Source organism: Castor canadensis, chromosome 1 (genome assembly GCF_047511655.1).
Source record: "Castor canadensis chromosome 1, mCasCan1.hap1v2, whole genome shotgun sequence".
NCBI lineage: Eukaryota > Metazoa > Chordata > Mammalia > Rodentia > Castoridae > Castor > Castor canadensis.
The window spans coordinates 53,358,251-53,378,118 of record NC_133386.1 but is presented as its reverse complement, the minus strand read 5'-3'; the positions used below and the strand labels follow the sequence as shown (position 1 = coordinate 53,378,118).

Sequence of the window (19,868 nt, the reverse complement as noted above, 5' to 3'; positions counted from 1 at the left end):
AGGGATCAAAGTTTTGCCTCTTCTCAGTGGCCTTGCCTGCAAAGTGTGTCTCCAGCGTCTCTCCAAGATTTCACTTTAGGAGGCTCGCTTTCTGCTTCTTCCCTCTAGCCACCATCTTGGAATCCTGGGACGGCAATTTCTTTAAAAAGTTAAACATACACTTATCTTATGATTCAGACATTCACTGTTAGGTACTTAACCAACAGAAATTAAAGCACATGTCCATACAAAAAAATTATATACAAATGTTCATGCAGCTGTATTCCTAATAGCCAAGAACTGGAAAGAATCCAAATGTCAACAACAGGTGAATGGATGAACAAATTGTGATGTATCTACACAATGGACTATGACTCAGTGATACAAAGAAATAAATGATTGCTACCCACAAAGGGGATATGAATCCAGTCAAAAAAGAGCACATACTGCATGACTCCATTTGTGAACAATTCTAGGAAATTCCTTCTAATCTATAGATGTAGAAGGCAGAGCAGCGATTGCCTGAGGAAGGGGGTGGGGAGGGAATGAGTTTGATTGTGGTGATGGTTTCACAGTTAGATACCTATGTCAAAACTTACCTAATTTTACACTTTAAATGTATGATGTTTATTAGATGTCATTTATTCTTCAACATAGCTATTATTTTGTAAAGGAATAAGAAAGAATTTGATGCATTTGAATGCAGAGTAGAAAACCAGATGGTTAGGACTAAAATGAAGTTATCGGACACTCACAAAAGTCCATTGCTGATAAGGTGGGAGTGAAAGCTACAGTGTTACAGTTTTTTTTTATTGTTTTATTATTCACATGCAGTGTTACAGTTAAAGAGGAAGAGGCTGATAGGACTATAGAAGGAATAATTATTGCTCTTTCATTAGTTTACTAGGACTGCCACAACAGAATACTGCAGACTAGATAGCTTAAATAATAGAAATTTATCTTCTCACAGTTGTAGAGGCTGGAAGTCTGAGATCAAGGGGCCACCATGGTCAGTCTTTGGTGAGGGCTCTCTTCCTAGCCCATAGATGGGGGTCTTCGACTGTGTCCTCACAGAAGTGGTGAGGAGAAGCAATTGAGGGAGAACTCGGCTGTCTCTTTCTCTTCTTATATGGGCATAAACCCGCTTGGATTATGGCCCTACCCTTATGACCCCATTTAACCTTTGTCACCTCCAAAGGGCCCTATCTTGAAGTTAGGGATTAAACTTCAACGTAAGGAGGGGCACCAACGTTCTGTCCTTAGCAGTTCTTTAAGAAGTTAGGTCAAAACTGAGGAAGAAACTGAAGGGAATGAGAGGACTAAGGAATAAAAACAAATGTGGACACATTTGTAGGAAGGGTCTGGAAAAGAGGAAGCCATTGAGGATAGAAATGAAAGCTGGGCATGGTGAGAACTGAGCGTGCTGGTGAGGGGGATCAGAGAGTAAATGTTTTAATTCACCAGCTTCTGGGGTCCAGCCTGGCTGGAAGCTGTCAGGGAAACACACAAGGTCATGGATCCTCTCACAGCCCCATGAGCTGGGTTTTGTTCCAGGTGAGGAAACAGGTTGTAAAAGCATAAAGAACAGAGATAAGATGAGCCACTAAGGGTCACCACCAGGATTTGATGCAGAGTGTGCACTCCCTCCCCTCTCACCCACTCCCCTCTTACCCACTCCCCTCTCACCCACTCATGGCCTTATAAGACCTCCCACTCTCCTCAACTGGTACATGTTCCTATTTCCAGAAGATTGGGATACCCCAAGGGTCTTCAGAAAACATAAAGTTGGAAGCTTTAGTTTTCTTCCTAGAATTTTTTGTTTATTTGCTTGCTCTTTGAGAGAGTGTCTCACTCAGAGTCTCACTCAGAGAGAGTCTCATTCAAAGAGAGTCTCACTCAGAGAGAGTCTCAGAGAGTCTCACTCAGAGAGTATCTCACTCAGAGAGAGTCTCACTCAGAGAGAGTCTCACTCAGAGAGAGTCTCACTATGTAGCCAGGCTGGTCTCAAACTCATGACCATCCTGCCTCTGCCTCCCTAGTGCTGGGATTGCCTACATGCATCACCACTCCCGGCTCTGATTTTTTTTCTTTTTTGTCCCACTCTCCTTATTCTCCTTGTGTCTTTAAGAATTTTGAGATGGGTAAATTTTTCTTTAATTGAAAAAAAATGCACTTTCCTCTGAAGACTTAGCCTTTTACTTTTAATATAGAAAAATATAAAAGACTTCCATCCATCAAGCAACTCCATGATGAATAGAGTTAGAATATTGAAGGATACAGATTTCCTATTTTTCTTCCCAAGCTTCCTTCCCCTCTCCCTCACCCCTCCTTCCTTGTTATGTCCTCTCTCTTTACCACCTTTTCCCTTCTTCAGCATTGCTTTGCACATGACAGCATGTATAGCCCACCTCCATCTGCTTAGGCACCTTGAGTTTTCCAGATCTTATAGCTATGAAATCACAGCAACATTTCTTGGGAGGCCATTCTGCACAGAGCACTCTACCTAGCCACTTTGTAGAATGGAGAGTTTTTCTCAGAGCACTTTAATTAACTGTATTCCAGTAATAGCCGTACTTAGTGTCTCACCTCTTTGTTGTACAAAGTGATATCTCTTTTCCTTTCTTCCCTTCTTTTTCCCTCCCCTTCTCTTCCTTCCATTCTTCACCTCTCAGGCATTCAGGTATTTTGCATGTATTTGGGGTCAGTTGTGACTGTGAGATGATTTTACTGCCAGCATTACAGGACTTATACATCCAACAAATTGAATTCACAATGGTTTGAAATGTTTTAGGAAATAAATTCAGATCTGAAGAATCATGAAATGAGTCCAACAAGAAGAAGAAATTCCAGAACTATGAATGGCATAGAAAACTTGCTGTTAGCCCCAACTCCCAAAGCCCCAGACACCCTTACTCATCCTTCAGAAAGATTTCAGACCACAAAAAGGTACTGTATCTAATGGGAGAATTCTATAAAATAACCAAAGTGTCTTTTAAGGCAGTTGAAAAGACAGTCAGGGGCTCACACCTGTAATCCCAGCTACCTAAGAGGCAGAGATGAGAAGGGTTACCTGTCCAGGAAAAAGTTAGCAAGACCCCATCTCAACAAATAAGTTGGGCATAGTGGTATATGCCTATAGTTCCAGCTATACTAGAGCCATAGATCGGAGGATTGTGGTCCGGGCTGGCCAAGGCAAAAGACAACACCCTATCAAAAACGATGCTAATAACCTAAAGGAGAACAGGCTGGAGACATGGCTCAAATGGCAGAACATTTGCTTAGCAAGCACAAGGCCCTGAGTTCAAACCCAGAACCACCCCCATCCCAATTTTATATATGTACATATTTGTATGTATATGTATATGATTGCAGAGTGTAAGCTCTCACTGACGTGTGTGTGTGTGTGTGTGTGTATGTGTGTGTGTGTGTGTGTGTATGTATGTGTGTCTGTGCCTTATACTTGCTAGGCAGGTGCTGTACCACTTTGATCCACATTCCTTTGGTGTGTTCTTATATGAAGACCTTATATGAACACCAAAAGACTCAAGTCCAAATACACTCTAGTCTATGAAGAAATCAACCGTCTCTAATTTCAATCCCCTGTTCTCTTTTCCTCTCCTATTTTCTCCTCTTTTCCCTTTCTCTTCCATTTCTTCCTTCCTTCTTCTATCTCTGTATATTCTTCAAACTCTTGTTTACAAGTAAAAATTAATTAAGCTGCTCCAAACTTTCCGTATTTATCCTAAAATTAGAAGGACGGTATTGTGTTCACTATTCTAACAAGGATTTTTACCATTGTTTAGAATAATAGGGTAGTAAGTTATCAGAGATGCATGGTCTTCACAGATATGATCTATAAATCAGGGACACCCTGTTATGTCTTGATCTCTTTTCTCCATGACAGGGAAAGAAACATATTTTTATTCTCTAATAATTATGATTACTTGGAGGGGGCACTGTTTTCTTGCTCCCTCCCTTGTTGGAGCGAGCTTTCTCTCTCACTCCTGGTTATTACTGAATCCAACTGGGCTTAACTAGGGGCAACTGGAGATTCAGAAAAGACACAGGATAGACAGACAAACAGAAAGTGGGGTCAGGTATGTTGGGTGCTCAGCTGGAGATACCCAACACTCATTGCTTCTTGTCTCTATCTTTATTCTTTAAGGCCTTACTCCTTACAGTTCTTTAAAACCTTGCTTCTAAAGCCTTCTTTAAAACCTTGCTTAAAACCTCTTTCCTTAGGCTCGCTCTGTTCCATGTTTTCTCTTAGCTTATCTTTAGCTTAATCGCCCTTAAAGTCTTTGCCCCCAGGCTTGCACTTTCCCTTCTCTCTTTAGCTTTCTTAAAGCTTTGGTGCTCAGACTGGCAAGCAACAACAGCCACGCCTAGAAAACTGAATATGCATAACTCTTAAAGTCTCCATCCTCTATCTTGCACTGGCCCATGTTCCCTTTGGCTTTTCTTTAGCTTAGCTGTTCTAAGGCCTATGTGTAAAGTTCTTTCTTTGGCTTAGTTTTTCTAAGGCCTATGCTAAAGTTCTCGGTGCAGACTTTTTATCAACCTCTCTTTAGCCATTCTTTTCCCTTCAGTAATTTCCCTTCAGTAATTCTTTTCCCTTCTAAAAGCTTTCCACACCAAAAGCCAAAAGCAAAAGACAAAAGCCAAAGGCAAAAAGCCTCATGTCCCAAAGCAAAAACCAATGCCCAAAAAAGCCAAAGGCAAAAAGCAAAAGTCTCAAGCTCTTCTTCATCGGGCCTCTTATACCCAGTGGTTAACAGAGTGGAGCAGTGGTTCTCAGGGAGGTGCATGACATTGTAACAGGAGAAACCTGTTATGTTCCTGCTTCTCAGAACATAAACAATTTAGGAGATGCAGCTGTTCTGCTTTTCCCTGCTTGTGGCTGGGGCTGTGCCTATCTCAGCCTACAGATAAAAGCAATTAAGCTGCATCTCACCTTGCTTATGTCCAGTTCTCATAGGCTTTTCATAATCTGCTCTCCACAATTACTCTAAGTATTTTAGTGGGAGCATACCAAAGACACTCTAATTTAATTCTGGCAAATTTAAAATAAAAATACTAATAGGCAAAGCAACTGTACCTCTCAAGTGCCATTAATTTAACACATGGCCAGAATTCAAGAGCCTTCAGTCCACATTCCCAGTGTGAGGATAGAAGATTTAAGATCAGTGGGTCTAGTAGAAAGGGCTCTTGGAAGGCCATTTCAGTCCAGGTACCCCAGTGGCTAAGGCCAGAAGGGTGCACTGGGGTAGGGCTTTGGTGTTTGGGACTGAGGAGGGACTGTTTTTGGCATGATGGGGTCTACAGGGAGCATGGTAGCACACCACCATCCCAGTGAATAACAGACACATTTGAAGCAGATGAGAAGCTTGGAGACAGAGCCACTTGCTGTCCAGTTGCAATGCTAGCACATGGCTTGCCTTCCTGTTTCCTTTCCATTTACCTCCCACCTTGAGCTCACATGTCTCTCTTCACTTGTCAGGGCTCCAGAGGCTTTTGTGTCTATTCAACTAGAAAAGACAGGGCTACGGGACATGATGCTGAATGCCTTCCTCCTCAGGAAACAGACCATGGCTGACAGAACGAAGATCCCTGTGAGTGTGCATGGAGAGAGCTTCCCAAAGCTCTGGTTCACTTTTACATTTGAAATAAAAATTCTGAAGTTGGGATCTGTTGCTTTCAACCTGTTTGAAAGAGCTATTGAAAATACATTGTAAAGAACTGGGATACGGGCATGGCTCAAGTAGTAGAGCGCCTGCCTAGCAAGCATGCAGCCCTGAATTCAGTCCCCAGAACCACAAAAACAAAAAACAAAGCAAGGACTGAATAAGGGAGTCCAATAAGAAGTGAAAAGAATCAGTTCAAGCAGATTACAGGTTTTTTTTAATGTACAAGTTTTTCAAGGCCACATTTTATTTTGTCACTTTCTGAATAGAGTAGTTTTAGCTTCTGCACTGGAATATTTGCCCATTCCAAGTGACCCACAGGAATGCTCAGATGATTTAGGCAAGATTAGCAAGGTGGGCATCTGGCCACTTCTTATCTTGGTTTTTCAGACACTGCTGTCATGTTCTGGTTTAAGAGCTTTTATATTGCCTAATCAATTGAAAAATACTATCTACAACTCAAATCTTAAATCAGTTAAAATCATTGCTTAATTTTGTGAATATTGTTTCACTATTCATTAATTTTTTATGAGAAAATCATTTTGCTAATGTATAGTTATTTGGAAGGAAAATAACAAGATTTGTCATCATTTAGGCTTTGCCTGAACAAAGTCTATAACTGCAAAGGAAGTACTTAAATTTGCCTAATTCAGTTCCATAAATGGGATATGGTAGAAGCCAGATCTTCCATTTACTGATGAGTAATGATGGAGCCTAAGGACATCAATTCCCCCCAAATAAGCCATTCTTTAAAAAAAAAAATTGACCAAGTGAAATGTGTAATAGTTTATCACCTCCCTTCAGGATTATCCAGCGCCCACCAGATCAGAAGACATTCAGGTACTATAATATTCAGTTTTGTCAGGGTCTGGGAGTTAGTCTACTTGTAAATTAGTGAGTTATCCTTTACTGCACCATGGAGGCTGGCAGAAGACATGAGACTCCAAGGTCGGAGACAAAGAACTGTATTGCTCATAGCAAAGTCGACAATATGAGCTTCAGGTTTGTGTCACAGTTGAAAAACACCAAACATGGGGAACCCACATCTTTTCTAAAAAAAAATGCTATTTTTCCTAGATGGAAATATTACTTCACCCCCACAATTGCTCTCTGCAAACACAACCCAGAGAAATGGTCCAGGTAAAAAGTGGTCAGGCCTTGGCATTCTTGGCACACTCAGCAAGATGTGTAGGAATAGAAGAGACCCACAGAAGTGTTTCCCAACAAATTCGCCCCAGAAAGAATGTCTCAACTATGTAGTCTTTTCCTGCTTGAAGTTGACCATAAGTTTGTACACAAGTACTAGAATGAGTAGTCATTTCAGCCAACTGTCTAATAGAAGAAATATTCTCTTTTATTACAGGATGAAATTGAAAAAATCAAGAGGGATGTTATAGTTGAATATTGTAGAAAGTAAGTATAGTTGCTGTGTATAACACATTGTGATTTCTCTGACTGGAGTACAATTATCAGCATTATTACATAGAAACCCAGACAGTGAGTCACGTGGCTTGTGTCCAAATAAACCACAGGCCTCTTGCACAGAACCTAGTTAAACCTCTCACATGCAGAGCAGCGTATGAGACTTCTGTCCTTCAGAAGTGAAGGGCAAGGGACACTTTGAAGAGGTTCATGCCTCTGCTTTCAGGCAATGCCAACCTGATCCAGATGGAAATTTCTTTTGGCAGAGATGGTTTATTCTCTTTAAAAAGTGCTCTTGGGCTTCTGTGGGAGGTGAAACAACTTGGATTGTCCTTTAAGACATCACTTCTTTCTGACTTCCAGATTTAACCACCACATGTCCCACTGTGCTCTTCGGAGCCAGATCATAACATACTGCAACAGCCTGGGAGCTATGCTTGAAGATTTTCCTACCATCAGGGATACCTTTTTCATGGTGGGTCAACAACAAGAAAAGAAAGGGTCAAGGGACTCCAAGGAGGGCCTCACAGCTGATCCCAGGTGGGTAATGACCTTTTAGAGCTTGTTACTCTGCTTCCCAGCCCTACCTCTCCCTGGAAAGTTTAGTATGAGAACCATTCTTGCTATAGTTTGAATTTTAAGTGTCTCCCAAAAGTTCACTTGACAAAGGCTTGCTCTCCCATGGATGCACTATTGGGAGGTAGTGGAGCTGCCTTCAGGAACCAGGGCCTAGTGGGAAGTCTTTTGGTTATTAGAGCTATGTCCTTGAAGAGAATTTAATATCCCAGACTCTTTCTCTTTTTTGCTTCTTAGCCACGAAGTGAATGGGTGCTCCCACCTCATTGCCTTCCCTAAAGTTTTCATAGACTGAAACCTTTAAACTTGTGAGCCCAAATAACCTTTTTCTCTTTATAAGTTGATTGTATGAGGTATTTGTTGTAGTAATGGAAAGCTGACTAACACATTCCCTTTATTGCACTTGACTTTAATCTTCTGGTCTAGAAGGAAAAATGAAAAAGTTAAGAAGAACAAGACACATCTTTGTATTTCAGTCAGGAAAGAGTTCTTTGTTCATGGCATGTTTGCTTTTTTCCATCAGTGCAGCTTTGTTTTCCCCTGTGGGGGAATCAGTCACCACATTTTATGTAAACTAACATCTAAAGTAAGCAAACAAATAAGTAAGCTTGATTTTGAACTGTCCTACCCCCAGTTCTATCCTGTTCTACTAGATGGAGTAGAAGACAGATTCAGAAAAAAACAACGATTGACCAATGTTGTGGATAATTCAGCGTCCTGTTTTTCTCTGATAGGATATAGATAGATACAGATACAGACTGATAAGAGCAGAGCTGTTTCCATACTTCCTTATCATGCTTTAACTCAGTCTATCCAGACCTCACCCACCAGGAGAGAGGAGTTAACACACCTATGTGGTCACTAAGCACAGTTGCTTAAAAAGGAGGAGGAGAGTGATGTAGTTGTGCACGTTCCAAGGAGGAGCAAAAACACCCTAAGAGGAGCTTACCTTTCCCTTTACTCTTTCCCTTATAGCATGGAGTTTCAGTAGCAGTAATACCAAAAATATGATCATAGACCTTATCATCCGGAACACTCCTGACCTCATCTGATCTTGGAAGCTAAGCAGGGTCTGGCCTGGCTAATACCTGGATGCAGACTGGATATATGAAGGGAATAGAAAGACCATTTTTATCTGACCACTCTTGCTTATTTATGCATGCATGCATGCACTATTTAGTCACCATTCATCCAGTGCTTACTTAGGCACTTTGCTGCATGCTAGTGGTACAAAGGAGAATTGAGTCATTGACTCAAATTTAGTCCTGTGGGAAAAGCTCTATAATCAAACAAGTGACTTTGGTGAGATACCATGTTAGAAGTATGTAAGAAGGGTACATGAGAGTACATGTAGCTCTACCCTAGGGCCTCAGGGAGGAAGTCAAAGAGAAGGTGATGGGAAAGTTGGAGTCCACCAAGAAAATGGAATCATTAATACAGGCTAGAAATTGAAAGAAGTTGAAGTCTTTAAACCCTTGATTGACTGATAGCTGACTATCAAAACAGCGGTCAGTCCCACCTCAATTATTATAAGGTACCCAGTTTGATACCAATGTTTCAGGGTTTTTTGTTTTGGTTTGGTTTTTTTGGTGGTACTGGGGTTTGAACTTGGGGCTTTGCGCTTGCTAAGGAAGCAGTCTACCACTTGAGCCACACCTCCAGCCCCAGTGTTTCATTTTATGAGCTCAGCCAATGCTTTCATCTGTGTAGGTGTCAGGATTTATCTAATGGAAGAATGCATTTGAGAGAAGAGTAGGGAAAAAATATTTCAGTTGACTCTTTTGCTGCAGGGCTTGACTGGATGCCTGCTGCTCAGTAAAGCGTCTTTCCCTCATGTGAAGTTTCATAGGCAAATGCTCAAAGACTTCTTAATTCCATTGTTGCATCACCCTCTAGCCCAGTCACCACTTATAAACCCAATATACATTTGGGATCAAACTCTGAAAATTCTTTCCAGAAAACCAACCATGAGTTTATGTTTAGGATGAATTATATTCAAGAGGTCTGTTTTTGTTTCTGATATGTTTAATTTGCAATAACCAAATAAGGTTAAGATGTGAAAAGAAAGGGACCATCTCTAAATTATAGGTCTTGCTCTATTCTTTTATTGTTTCCTATAGATGTCTGTTTCCTAAAGAGTAAGGAAAACAATCATTTAAGCTGCAGAATCTTGACTCCTGAATCATCTGGCCAGTTACTGAGTGATAATTGTAGGGCAGGATGCTAAACCAGGAAAGTGTGATCAAAGTGGGTACCACCCAGGGCCAAGTTGTGACTGATACAGATTTGGGGTTTCTTCACTACCTGCCATCTCCTGCTTCCTAAACTCTCCACATATTAATATATTCCTTTTAATACACTCGTTTATAGGGGTATAGAGAAAGGAATTCCTGTCTTATGTAGATGTTTGGGAAAAGTACTGTATAAGATTCTTTCTAACTCCAAAGTCTGTGGTTCCATGCTCTGAGGACCTACTGATAAAAACAATGTATTGTGCTATTATAACAAAATACCTTAGGTACGCTAACTATTTATTTAGCTGACAGTTTTGGAGGTTATGCTCTGGGGAGAGACCTCCTGGCTGTGTCACATAATAGTGGGAGTACATGTATAAGGAAAACATTACATCAAAAATCAGGAAGTCAGAGATGACTTCCTGGGCACACTACCAGTTGACCTAAGGACTTACCTCTAGGCCTCACTGCTTAAAAGTCCCATGACCTCCTAATTATGCCCCCTTGGGGACCAAGCCTCCCTGAGGATAAACCCTGAATGGGGTCATACTTAAACCAAGTGCAAACCATAACAGTCAACCACAAGAAGGGACAGTGGAAAGAAGCACAGCCTGGGAGTTAGAATATTTGGATTTTTCTATCTAGCTCAGTCATATGTTGTCCTGAGGTTTGGGGCAAATCACTTACCTTGCATCTCTGGACTTTAATCTCTTCTTACGAGTTAGGAAATTGAAACAGCTCCCTGCAGTTAAAGTATGTTATAATTCTTTTCTTTTTTTGGTGGTACTGGGGGTTGAACTTGGGGCCTTGAAGTTGGGAGGCAGGTGCTCTACCACCTGAGCCACTCTGCTAGCCCCAAACATGCTATAATTCTTGATTCTGATGTATCTAGAGCATGATTCCAAGAAACAGGATTGCTAAGAAAAGACTTTCTGGAAAGAGGCCATATTTATGACTGCTTGTAAAGTGTTAAATGAGAAATCACCCCCGGAAAAGTTAACTAGAGATAAAGGGAGAGAGTTGAGGAATGAGGGTCATGGAGGAAAGCGATACTTACCTCATTCATAAATAAGGGGATGAGTTACATTGAGAATTAGAGATAAGCTTCATTTTAAATGCCAATTCCAGTAATTTATTAGTGACCCTACTGATGATTCTGAGACATCTTGAGTTTATGGAGTATGATAATTGATTAGCAGTGTCTGCCATGGTCAAGAAAAGGGAGAAATGTAGCTTCCCTGCTATGCATTTGCCATCCCTTGACCAGAAGATCCCCAGGAGTTCTGTAGGCTTAAAATTCTAACATGTAACATAAAAGGCTGTAATATACTATCTTTAGTTTATCAGAGTCTTCCCAAAACCGCCTCTGTCAAAGAGGAGCCAGAGGAAGCTCTCTGTCCCCAGAAGTTCCTTGAGGCTTCCATTCTCTTCATTGCCCTATAGGAGACTGGAATCTGAAGACTAGGATGTCACTCAGCTATACACTGAACAGTGGAATTGGCTGATGGAGAAACAAAGACAGGAGGGGGGGAGAGAGAGAGAGAGAGAGAGAGAGAGAGAGAGAGAGAGAGAAGACACTATTAACACTATGTGACAAGAGACACTGTCATCCAATACAGTTAATTTGTGCAAATTAGGAGGCACTTTGGGCTAGAGGCATGGCTCAAGTCCTGCTTAGCAAGCTCCAGGCCCTGAGCTCAAACCCAAGTCCCCCCACAAGAGAAGAAGAAGAAAGAGGAGGAGGAAAAATAATCGACTTACTGGGGTAAAGAACCCAGCAAGTAAAGGTCCAGGCTAGATCTTGGGCACTGCTGATCGCCTCCAGGCACAACCTGCAGTCTTGTGCAAGACTACATAGCAGTCTTGGTGTCAAGTGCTGCACAGCACCACGGTCCTTGCCCAGCAAGGGGAAATAGGTAATAACAGTACACAGTGATGAAGAACAAAATAAAATAAATGTTTAATGGAAGTATCCACCAAGAAATGCTCAGTATTAGAATGATCAGGGGATATGGGTATGAGAACAGGAAGGCTTCAGGAAGAAGAGAGGCTTAACTTAGGTCTTGAGTGATGCTTGGCTCTGGGTGGACAAGTAGAGAAAATTCAGTTCAAGCTGGGAGAGCTGCATGTGCAAAGTCACAGGGATGTGAGCTAGCATGTAGACTTCTCATATCCAGTGTGTGTGAGGACATTGATGGTAAATGGAATGTGCAGAGGGATGGGGAAAGATCTGGAAGTCTAGGGTTTGTTCTTCAGGTCACAGAGAGAAAGGGAGCAAGGTGATTGTCAGGGACATCACTTATCTAGTTCCTAAAATTGCATAGACAAGAGATGTATAGGAACTGAAATCAGTTAGGCCAGGTGCCAGGTTTCATGTGGAGTGGAGGAGAAAGGGATCTTGCCTGGGTAAATAAAAATATGGCAGTGCCATTTTTGTTTAATAGATGTATAGGTTCAGTTTTAGAAGACAGTAGTGATTGTTGCACAATTATGTGAATGTACTTGGTGCCACTCAACTGTACACTTAAAATGGAGTTCTGTGTATTTGACCACAGTTTTGGTTTTTTTAATGGAGGGAAAATGGTAGTGCATTAGGAAGAGATGTGGATGGAGATAAATCACAGCTCAGCTTCAGCTGTGCATTTCTTCCCCCGAGTCTCCAACAGTCTCCTGTGCAGCTTATTCTGGTGTTCTCTGTACTTTCATTTCCTTCCACCCTAGTGCCATGTTTGCATGTCTGGTTGTCTCTGGAAGGTACAATTCTTGAGACCATCTTTATTTCCTGTCCCAGGTGTGCTCTTCTTCTTTGACCCTGGTTGAAAAGGAGGGTGTCAAGGGAGAAGATGAGTCAGAAGAATAATTCCAGTCAGTGGCCTTCCCTTCAATCATGAAATAGCATACTATGTTAATATTTGCTGGCAGGAATTGACATAAGACTTAAAGAAGGCTTGGAATTATTGAACAAGGAAATGGGCCTGATAACTGATCAAAGGAAAGAGAAAGGTTAGTCCCAGGGTGACATAGCTCAGGCTGGAATTCATTTACTTGTTGTTGTATCAATATGATAAGTGGTGTGATTTCCTTCAGCTGTGTTCATCAGTGTGAGGCTAGAGCAGGAAGCTGAATGAGTAGTTGGAGGGAGTCAGAGTTGGGGACTGCTGGGTCAGGGGGCTGTGAGTACAAAGAAGCAGAGCACAGAAGGTGAAGATAAGAGATTAGTTCATGTGTATGGCTGAAATTGAATCTGGATAGGGAAAGGATTATGGTCAAATAGGAACTGACAAAAGGAAGGACAAGCCAGAGGACTAGGTGATGTCAAGGAGCATATTTTGTGGAGATGAAGAAGGTTTAGTGAGGGTGGAGAATAAGAGCATGGGCTGGGAAATTTAAGTCTTTGTACGTGATACGTTCCAGGAGATGATAAGATCTGGAATGAGACCCAGTAGGGGAGAGACAGAGAACTTTCAGGGCAGGTACTTGATGGGGCATCCACAGGGGTGGGAGCAAGTCTTGTAGGGCTGACACCAGGCTGCGCTCCCTTCTCCAAGCACCTGAGCCTTCTGCTATCTCTGCTCTTCACAGGCAGATGACCCAGCAGGAAATGGCAGAGAAGCACTTGGGAGAAGGCCGTGGAGCTCCAGGGACACATGCGCTTCTTGGAGACCATGACTGTTCTGTCATGCAGCCACCCTATGGCCAACAGATCCCTGTGCTAACACTGGGACCTTTCACTTTTCATTTTTGATTCTCAGTGTTTCTTTTGGGGACCATCAGACATTATGAACTGAAAACAGAGATAAGACTGGATTAAGCTGACTTCAATCTGCTCTGGGACAGGAATAGTCTGACTGGTTGCTTAGAAGGTCCTTTTCCCATCATTCTGAGTGAGGTTAGCCTGGCCCAAAATACCAAAAATCGTATGTTCTCCCTCATATGTGGACATCAGATCAAGGGCAAACACAACAGGGGGATTGGACTTTGGGCACTTGATAAAAGCTTTAGCACACAAGGGAGGGGTGAGGATAGGTAAGACACCTAAAAAACTAGCTAGCATTTGTTGCCCTTAACGCAGAGAAACTAAAGCAGATACCTTAAAAGCAACTGAGGCCAATAGGAAAAGGAGACCAGGAACTAGAGAAAAGGTTAGATCAAAAAGAATTAACCTAGAAGGTAACACATACTCACAGGAAATCAATGTGAGTCAATGCCCTGTATAGCTATCCTTATCTCAACCAGCAAAAACCCTTGTTCCTTCCTATTATTGCTTATACTCTCTCTTCAGCAAAATTAGGGATAAGGGCAAAATAGTTTCTGCTGGGTATTGAGGGGGTGGGGGGAGAGGGAGGGGGAGGAGTGGGTGGTAAGGGAGGCGGTGGGGGCAGGGGGGAGAAATGACCCAAGCCTTGTATGCACATATGAATACTAAAAAAAAAAAAAAAAAAAAAAAGAAGGTCGTTTTCCTAACTAAGATCACACTTTATTTCTGAGCTAAGAATTAACTACCTAAAACCCTGAGGCTTGAAAAGAAGGCTAAGGCCAATGAAATCATGTCAAGATGACTTTTTTTTTTGCAGTACTGGGGTTTGAACTCAAGACCTCGTGATAGGCAGATGTTCTACTGCTTGAGTCATACCACCTGTCCTAAGAAGACTTCTAATGCTTTTTAAAGTTTCATATTCAGAGCATTTAGAACTGAAAGTACTCAGTTAAAATGAGCTATATGGTACTTCAGTAAGAAAGAAGGGTCATCTGAATCTCCAAGGGACCCAGAAATAATTAATTCCTCTTTTCTTCTTTATTATTCATATGTGCATACAATGCTTGGGTCATTTCTCCCCCATGCCCCCACCCCCTCCCTTACCACCCACTCCAACCCCTCCCTCTCACTCCCACCCCCTCAATACTGGGCAGAAACTATTTTGCCCTTATCTCTAATTTTGTTGAAGAGAGAGTATAAGCAATAATAGGAAGGAACAAGGGTTTTTGCTAGTTGAGATAAGGATAGCTATACAGGGCATTGACTCACATTAATTTCCTGTGTGTGTGTGTGTTACCTTCTAGGTTAATTCTTTTTGAGCTAACCTTTTCTCTAGTTCCTGGTCACCTTCTATTGGCCTCAGTTGCTTTTAAGGTATCTGCTTTAGTTTCTCTGTGTTGAGGGCAACAAATGCTAGCTAAATTTTTAGGTGTCTTACCTATCCACATATCTCCCTTATGTGCTCTTGCTTTTATCTTGTGATCAAAGTTCAATCCCCTTGTTGTGTTTGCCCTTGATCTACTATCCACAAATGAGGGAGAACATACAATTTTTGGTCTATTGGGCCAGGCTAATCTCACTCAGAATGATGTTCTCCAATTCCATCCATTTACCAGCAAATGATAATATTTCGTTCTTCTTCATGGCTGCATAAAATTCCATTCTGTATAGATACCACATTTTCTTGATCCATTTGTCAGTAGTGGGGCATCTTGGCTGTTTCCATAACTTGGCTATTGTGAATAGTGCCACAATAAACATGGGTGTGCAGGTGCCTCTGGAGTAACCTGTGTCACAGTTTTTTGGGTATATCCCCAATAGTGGTATTGCTGGATCAAATGGTAGATCAATGTTTAGCTTTTTAAGTAGCCTCCAAATTTTTTTCCAGAGTGGTTGTACTAGTTTACATTCCCACCAGCAGTGTAAGAGGGTTCCTTTTTCCCCGAATCCTCGCCAACACCTGTTGTTGGTGGTGTTGCTGATAATGGCTATTCTAACAGGGGTGAGGTGGAATCTTAGTGTGGTTTTAATTTGCATTTCCTTTATTGCTAGGGATGGTGAGCATTTTTCATGTGTTTTTTGGCCATTTGAATTTCTTCTTTTGAGAAAGTTCTGTTTAGTTCACTTGCCCATTTCTTTATTGGTTCATTAGCTTTGGGAGAATTTAGTTTTTTAAGTTCCCTATATATTCTGGTTATCAGTCCTTTGTCTGATGTGTAGCTGGCAAATATTTTCTCCCACTCTTTGGGTGTTCTCTTCAGTTTAGAGACCATTTCTTTTGATGAGCAGAAGCTTTTTAGTTTTATGAAGTCCCATTTATCTATGCTATCTCTTAGTTGCTGTGCTGCTGGCGTTCCATTGAGAAAGTTCTTACCTATACCTACTAACTCCAGAGTATTTCCTACTCTTTCCTGTATCAACTTTAGAGTTTGTGGTCTGATATTAAGATCCTTGATCCATTTTGAGTTAATCTTGGTATAGGGTGATATACATGGATCTAGTTTCAGTTTTTTGCAGACTGCTAACAGTTTTCCCAGCAGTTTTTGTGGAAGAGGCTGCTTTTTCTCCATCATATATTTTTAGCTCCTTTGTCAAAGACAAGTTGGTTATAGTTGTGTGGCTTCATATCTGGGTCCTCTATTCTGTTCCGCTGGTCTTCGTGTCTGTTTTTGTGCCAGAACCATGCTGTTTTTATTGTTACCGCTTTGTAATATAGTTTGAAGTCAGGTATCGTGATACCTCCAGCATTGTTCTTTTCACTGAGTATTGCCTTGGTTATTCGTGGCTTCTTGTGTTTCCATATAAATTTAACAGTACATTTTTCAATCTCTTTAATGAATGTCATTGGAATTTTGATGGGAATTGCATTAAACATGTAGATTACTTTTGGGATTCTACCAATCCATGAGCATGGGAGACCTCTCCAATTTCTATAGTCTTCCTCAATCTCTTTCTTCAGAAATTTATAGTTTTCCCTGTAGAGGTCTTTCACATCTTTTGTTAGGTTTACACCTAGGTATTTGATTTTGTTTGAGGCTATTGTAAATGGAATTGTTTTCATACATTCTTTTTCAGTTTGTTCATTATTAGTGTATAGAAATGCTAATGATTTTTCTATGTTGATTTTATATGCTGCTACCTTGCTGTAGCTATTGATGGTGTCTAGAAGCTTCTGAGTAGAGTTTTTTGGGTCTTTAAGGTATAGGATCATGTCGTCTGCAAATAGGGATATTTTGACAGTTTCTTTACCTATTTGTATTCCTTTTATTCCTTCTTCTTGCCTAGTTGCTCTGGCTAGGAATTCCAGTACTATGTTGAATAGGAGTGGAGATAGTGGGCATCCTTGTCTAGTTCCTGATTTTAGAGGGAATGGTTTTAGTTTTTCTCTGTTAAGTATAATGCTGGCTGTAGGTTTGTCATATATAGCTTTTATAATGTTGAGGTACTGTCCTTCTGTTCCTAGTTTTCTTACAGCTTTTATCATGAAATGGTGTTGGACCTTATCAAAGGCTTTTTCTGCATCTATTGAGATGATCAAGTGGTTTTTGTCTTTGCTTCTGTTAATGTGGTTTATTACGTTGATTGATTTTCGTATGTTGAACCACCCCTGCATTCCTGGGATGAAGCCTACTTGGTCGTGGTGAATAATCTTTTTGATGTGTTGTTGAATTCGGTTTGCCATTATTTTGTTGAGGATTTTTGCATCAATGTTCATTAAGGAGATTGGCCTATAGTTCTCCTTTTTGGAGGTGTCTTTGCCTTGTTTTGGGATAAGTGTAATACTGGCTTCATAAAATGTGTTAGGCAGTTTTCCTTCCCTTTCTATTTCATGGAACAGTTTAAGGAGGGTTGGTATCAGTTCTTCTTTAAAGGTCTGATAGAATTCAGCAGAGAATCCATCAGGTCCTGGACTTTTCTTTTTGGGGAGACTCTTGATTGCTGCTTCAATTTCATTTTGTGTTATAGATCTATTCAGATGATTAATTTCCTCTTGGTTCAGTTTTGGATGATCATATGTATCTAGAAATCTGTCCATTTCTTTAAGATTTTCAAATTTATTTGAATATAGGTTCTCGAAGTAGTCTCTGATGATTTCCTGGACTTCCATGGTGTTTTTGATATCTCCCCTTTTGCATTCCTGATTCTACTAATTTGGGTTTTTTCTCTCCTCATTTTAGTCAGGTTTGTCAGGGGTCTGTCGATCTTGTTTATTTTTTCAAAGAACCAACTTTTTGTTTCATTAATTCTTTGAATGTTTTTTTGGGTTTCTATTTCATTGATTTCAGCTCTTATTTTTATTATTTCTCTCCTATTTGTTTTGGGATTTGCTTATTCTTGTTTTTCTAGGAGTTTGAGATGTATCATTAGGTCATTGATTGGGATCTTTCAGTCTCTTTAATATATGCACTCATGGCTATAAACTTTCCTCTCAGGACTGCCTATGCTGTGTCCCATAGGTTCCAGTAGGTTGTGTTTTCATTTTCATTGACTTCCAGGAGCTTTTAAATTTCCTCTTTTATTTCATCAATGACCCATTGTTCATTAAGTAATGAGTTATTCAGTTTCCAGCTGTTTCCATGTTTTTTGTCTTTACTTTTGTTTTTGAGTTCTAGTTTTATTGCATTGTGATCAGATAGTATGCATGGTATTATTTCTATTTTCTTATATTTGCTGAGGCTTGCTTTGTGCCCTAGGATATGATATATTTTGGAGAAGGTTCCGTGGGCTGCTGAGAAGAATGTATCTTGTGTAAAAGTTGGATGAAATGTTCTGTAGACATCAAGTAGGTCCATTTGATCTATTGTATGTTTTAGATCTTGAATTTTTTAATGATTTTTTGTTTGGATGACCTATGCATTGATGATAATAGGGTGTTAAAGTCTGCCACCACCACTGTGTTTGAGTTAATATATGCTTTTAGGTCTTTCATGGTATGTTTGATGAAATTGGGTGTGTTGACATTGGGTGCATATAGGTTGATAATTATTATTTCCTTTTGCTCTATTTCCCCTTTTATTAGTATGGAATGTCCTTCTTTATCTCATTCGATCAATGTAGGTTTGAAGTCTACTTTGTCAGAGATTAATATTGCTACTCCTGCCTGTTTTCGGGGACCATTGGCTTGGTAAATCTTCTTCCAGCCTTTCATCTTAAGCCTATGCTTATTTCTGTCAGTGAGATGGGTCTCCTGTAAGCAACAAATTGTTGGATCTTCCTTTTTAATCCAGTTCATCAAACAGTGCCTTTTGATGGGTGAATTAAGTCCATTAACATTAAGCGTTAGTACTGATAGGTATGTGGTAATTCCTGTCATTTAGTTGTCTTAGTTGTTTGAAGGTTTGATTGTGTGCACCTAAGTTGAGGTTACTGTCTACTTTCTTGCTTTTTCTTATCCTGTAGTTTGGTGCTGCCTGTCCTTTCATGGCTATGTTGGGTTTCACTTTCTATGTGCAGAAACCCTTGAAGAATCTTTTGTAGTGGTGACATTGTGGTCACATATTGTTTTAGTTTCTGCTTATCATGGAAGACTTTTATTGCTCCATCTATTTTGAATGATAGTTTTGCTGGGTAGAGTATCCTGGGGTTGAAGTTATTTTCATTCAGTGGCCAGAAGATCTCACCCCACACTCTTCTTGCTTTTAATGTTTCTGTTGAGAAGTCTGCTGTGATTTTGATGGGTTTACCTTTGTATGTTACTTGTTTTTTCTCTCTTACAGCCTTCAATATTCTTTCCTTAGTTTCTGAACTTGTTGTTTTAATGATTTTATGTTGTGGGGTAGTTCTATTTTGATCTGGTCTGTTTGGTGTTCTGGAGGCCTCTTGCATCTGTATGGGAATATCTTTCTCTAGATTTGTGAAATTTTCTGTTATTATTTTGTTGAATATATTATGCATTCCCTTCGCTTGTACCTCTTCTCCTTCTTCCATGCCCATGATTCTCAAGTTTGGTCTTTTGATGGAGTCGGTGAGTTCTTGCATTTTCTTTTCACAGGTTTTGAGTTGTTTAATTAATAGTTCTTTGGTTTTTCCTTTAATTACCATTTCATCTTCAAGTTCTGAGATTCTGTCTTCTGTTTGTTCTGTTCTGCTGGATGGCCTTCCATTTTGTTTTGCAGTTCTGTTTCGTTCTTTTTTCTGAGGTTTTCCATATCCTGGGTCATTTCCTCTTTAATGTTGTCTATTTTTGTCCTGAGTTCATTTATCTCTTTATTAATC

At 40.4% G+C, this 19,868-nt stretch overlaps 1 protein-coding gene across 1 annotated transcript in view; it reads left to right on the top strand.

The window, feature by feature from the left end:
• Window positions 1–19,868, top strand: part of LOC109694757 (uncharacterized) — a 191,067-nt gene that overhangs the window by 94,445 nt on the left and 76,754 nt on the right. Inside the window, exons 24-27 of the mRNA XM_074066695.1 lie at window positions 2,771–2,925; window positions 5,480–5,591; window positions 7,027–7,076; window positions 7,449–7,625. Of these exons, the coding sequence (XP_073922796.1) occupies window positions 2,771–2,925; window positions 5,480–5,591; window positions 7,027–7,076; window positions 7,449–7,625 (494 nt within the window). The remainder of the gene's footprint in view (window positions 1–2,770; window positions 2,926–5,479; window positions 5,592–7,026; window positions 7,077–7,448; window positions 7,626–19,868) is intronic.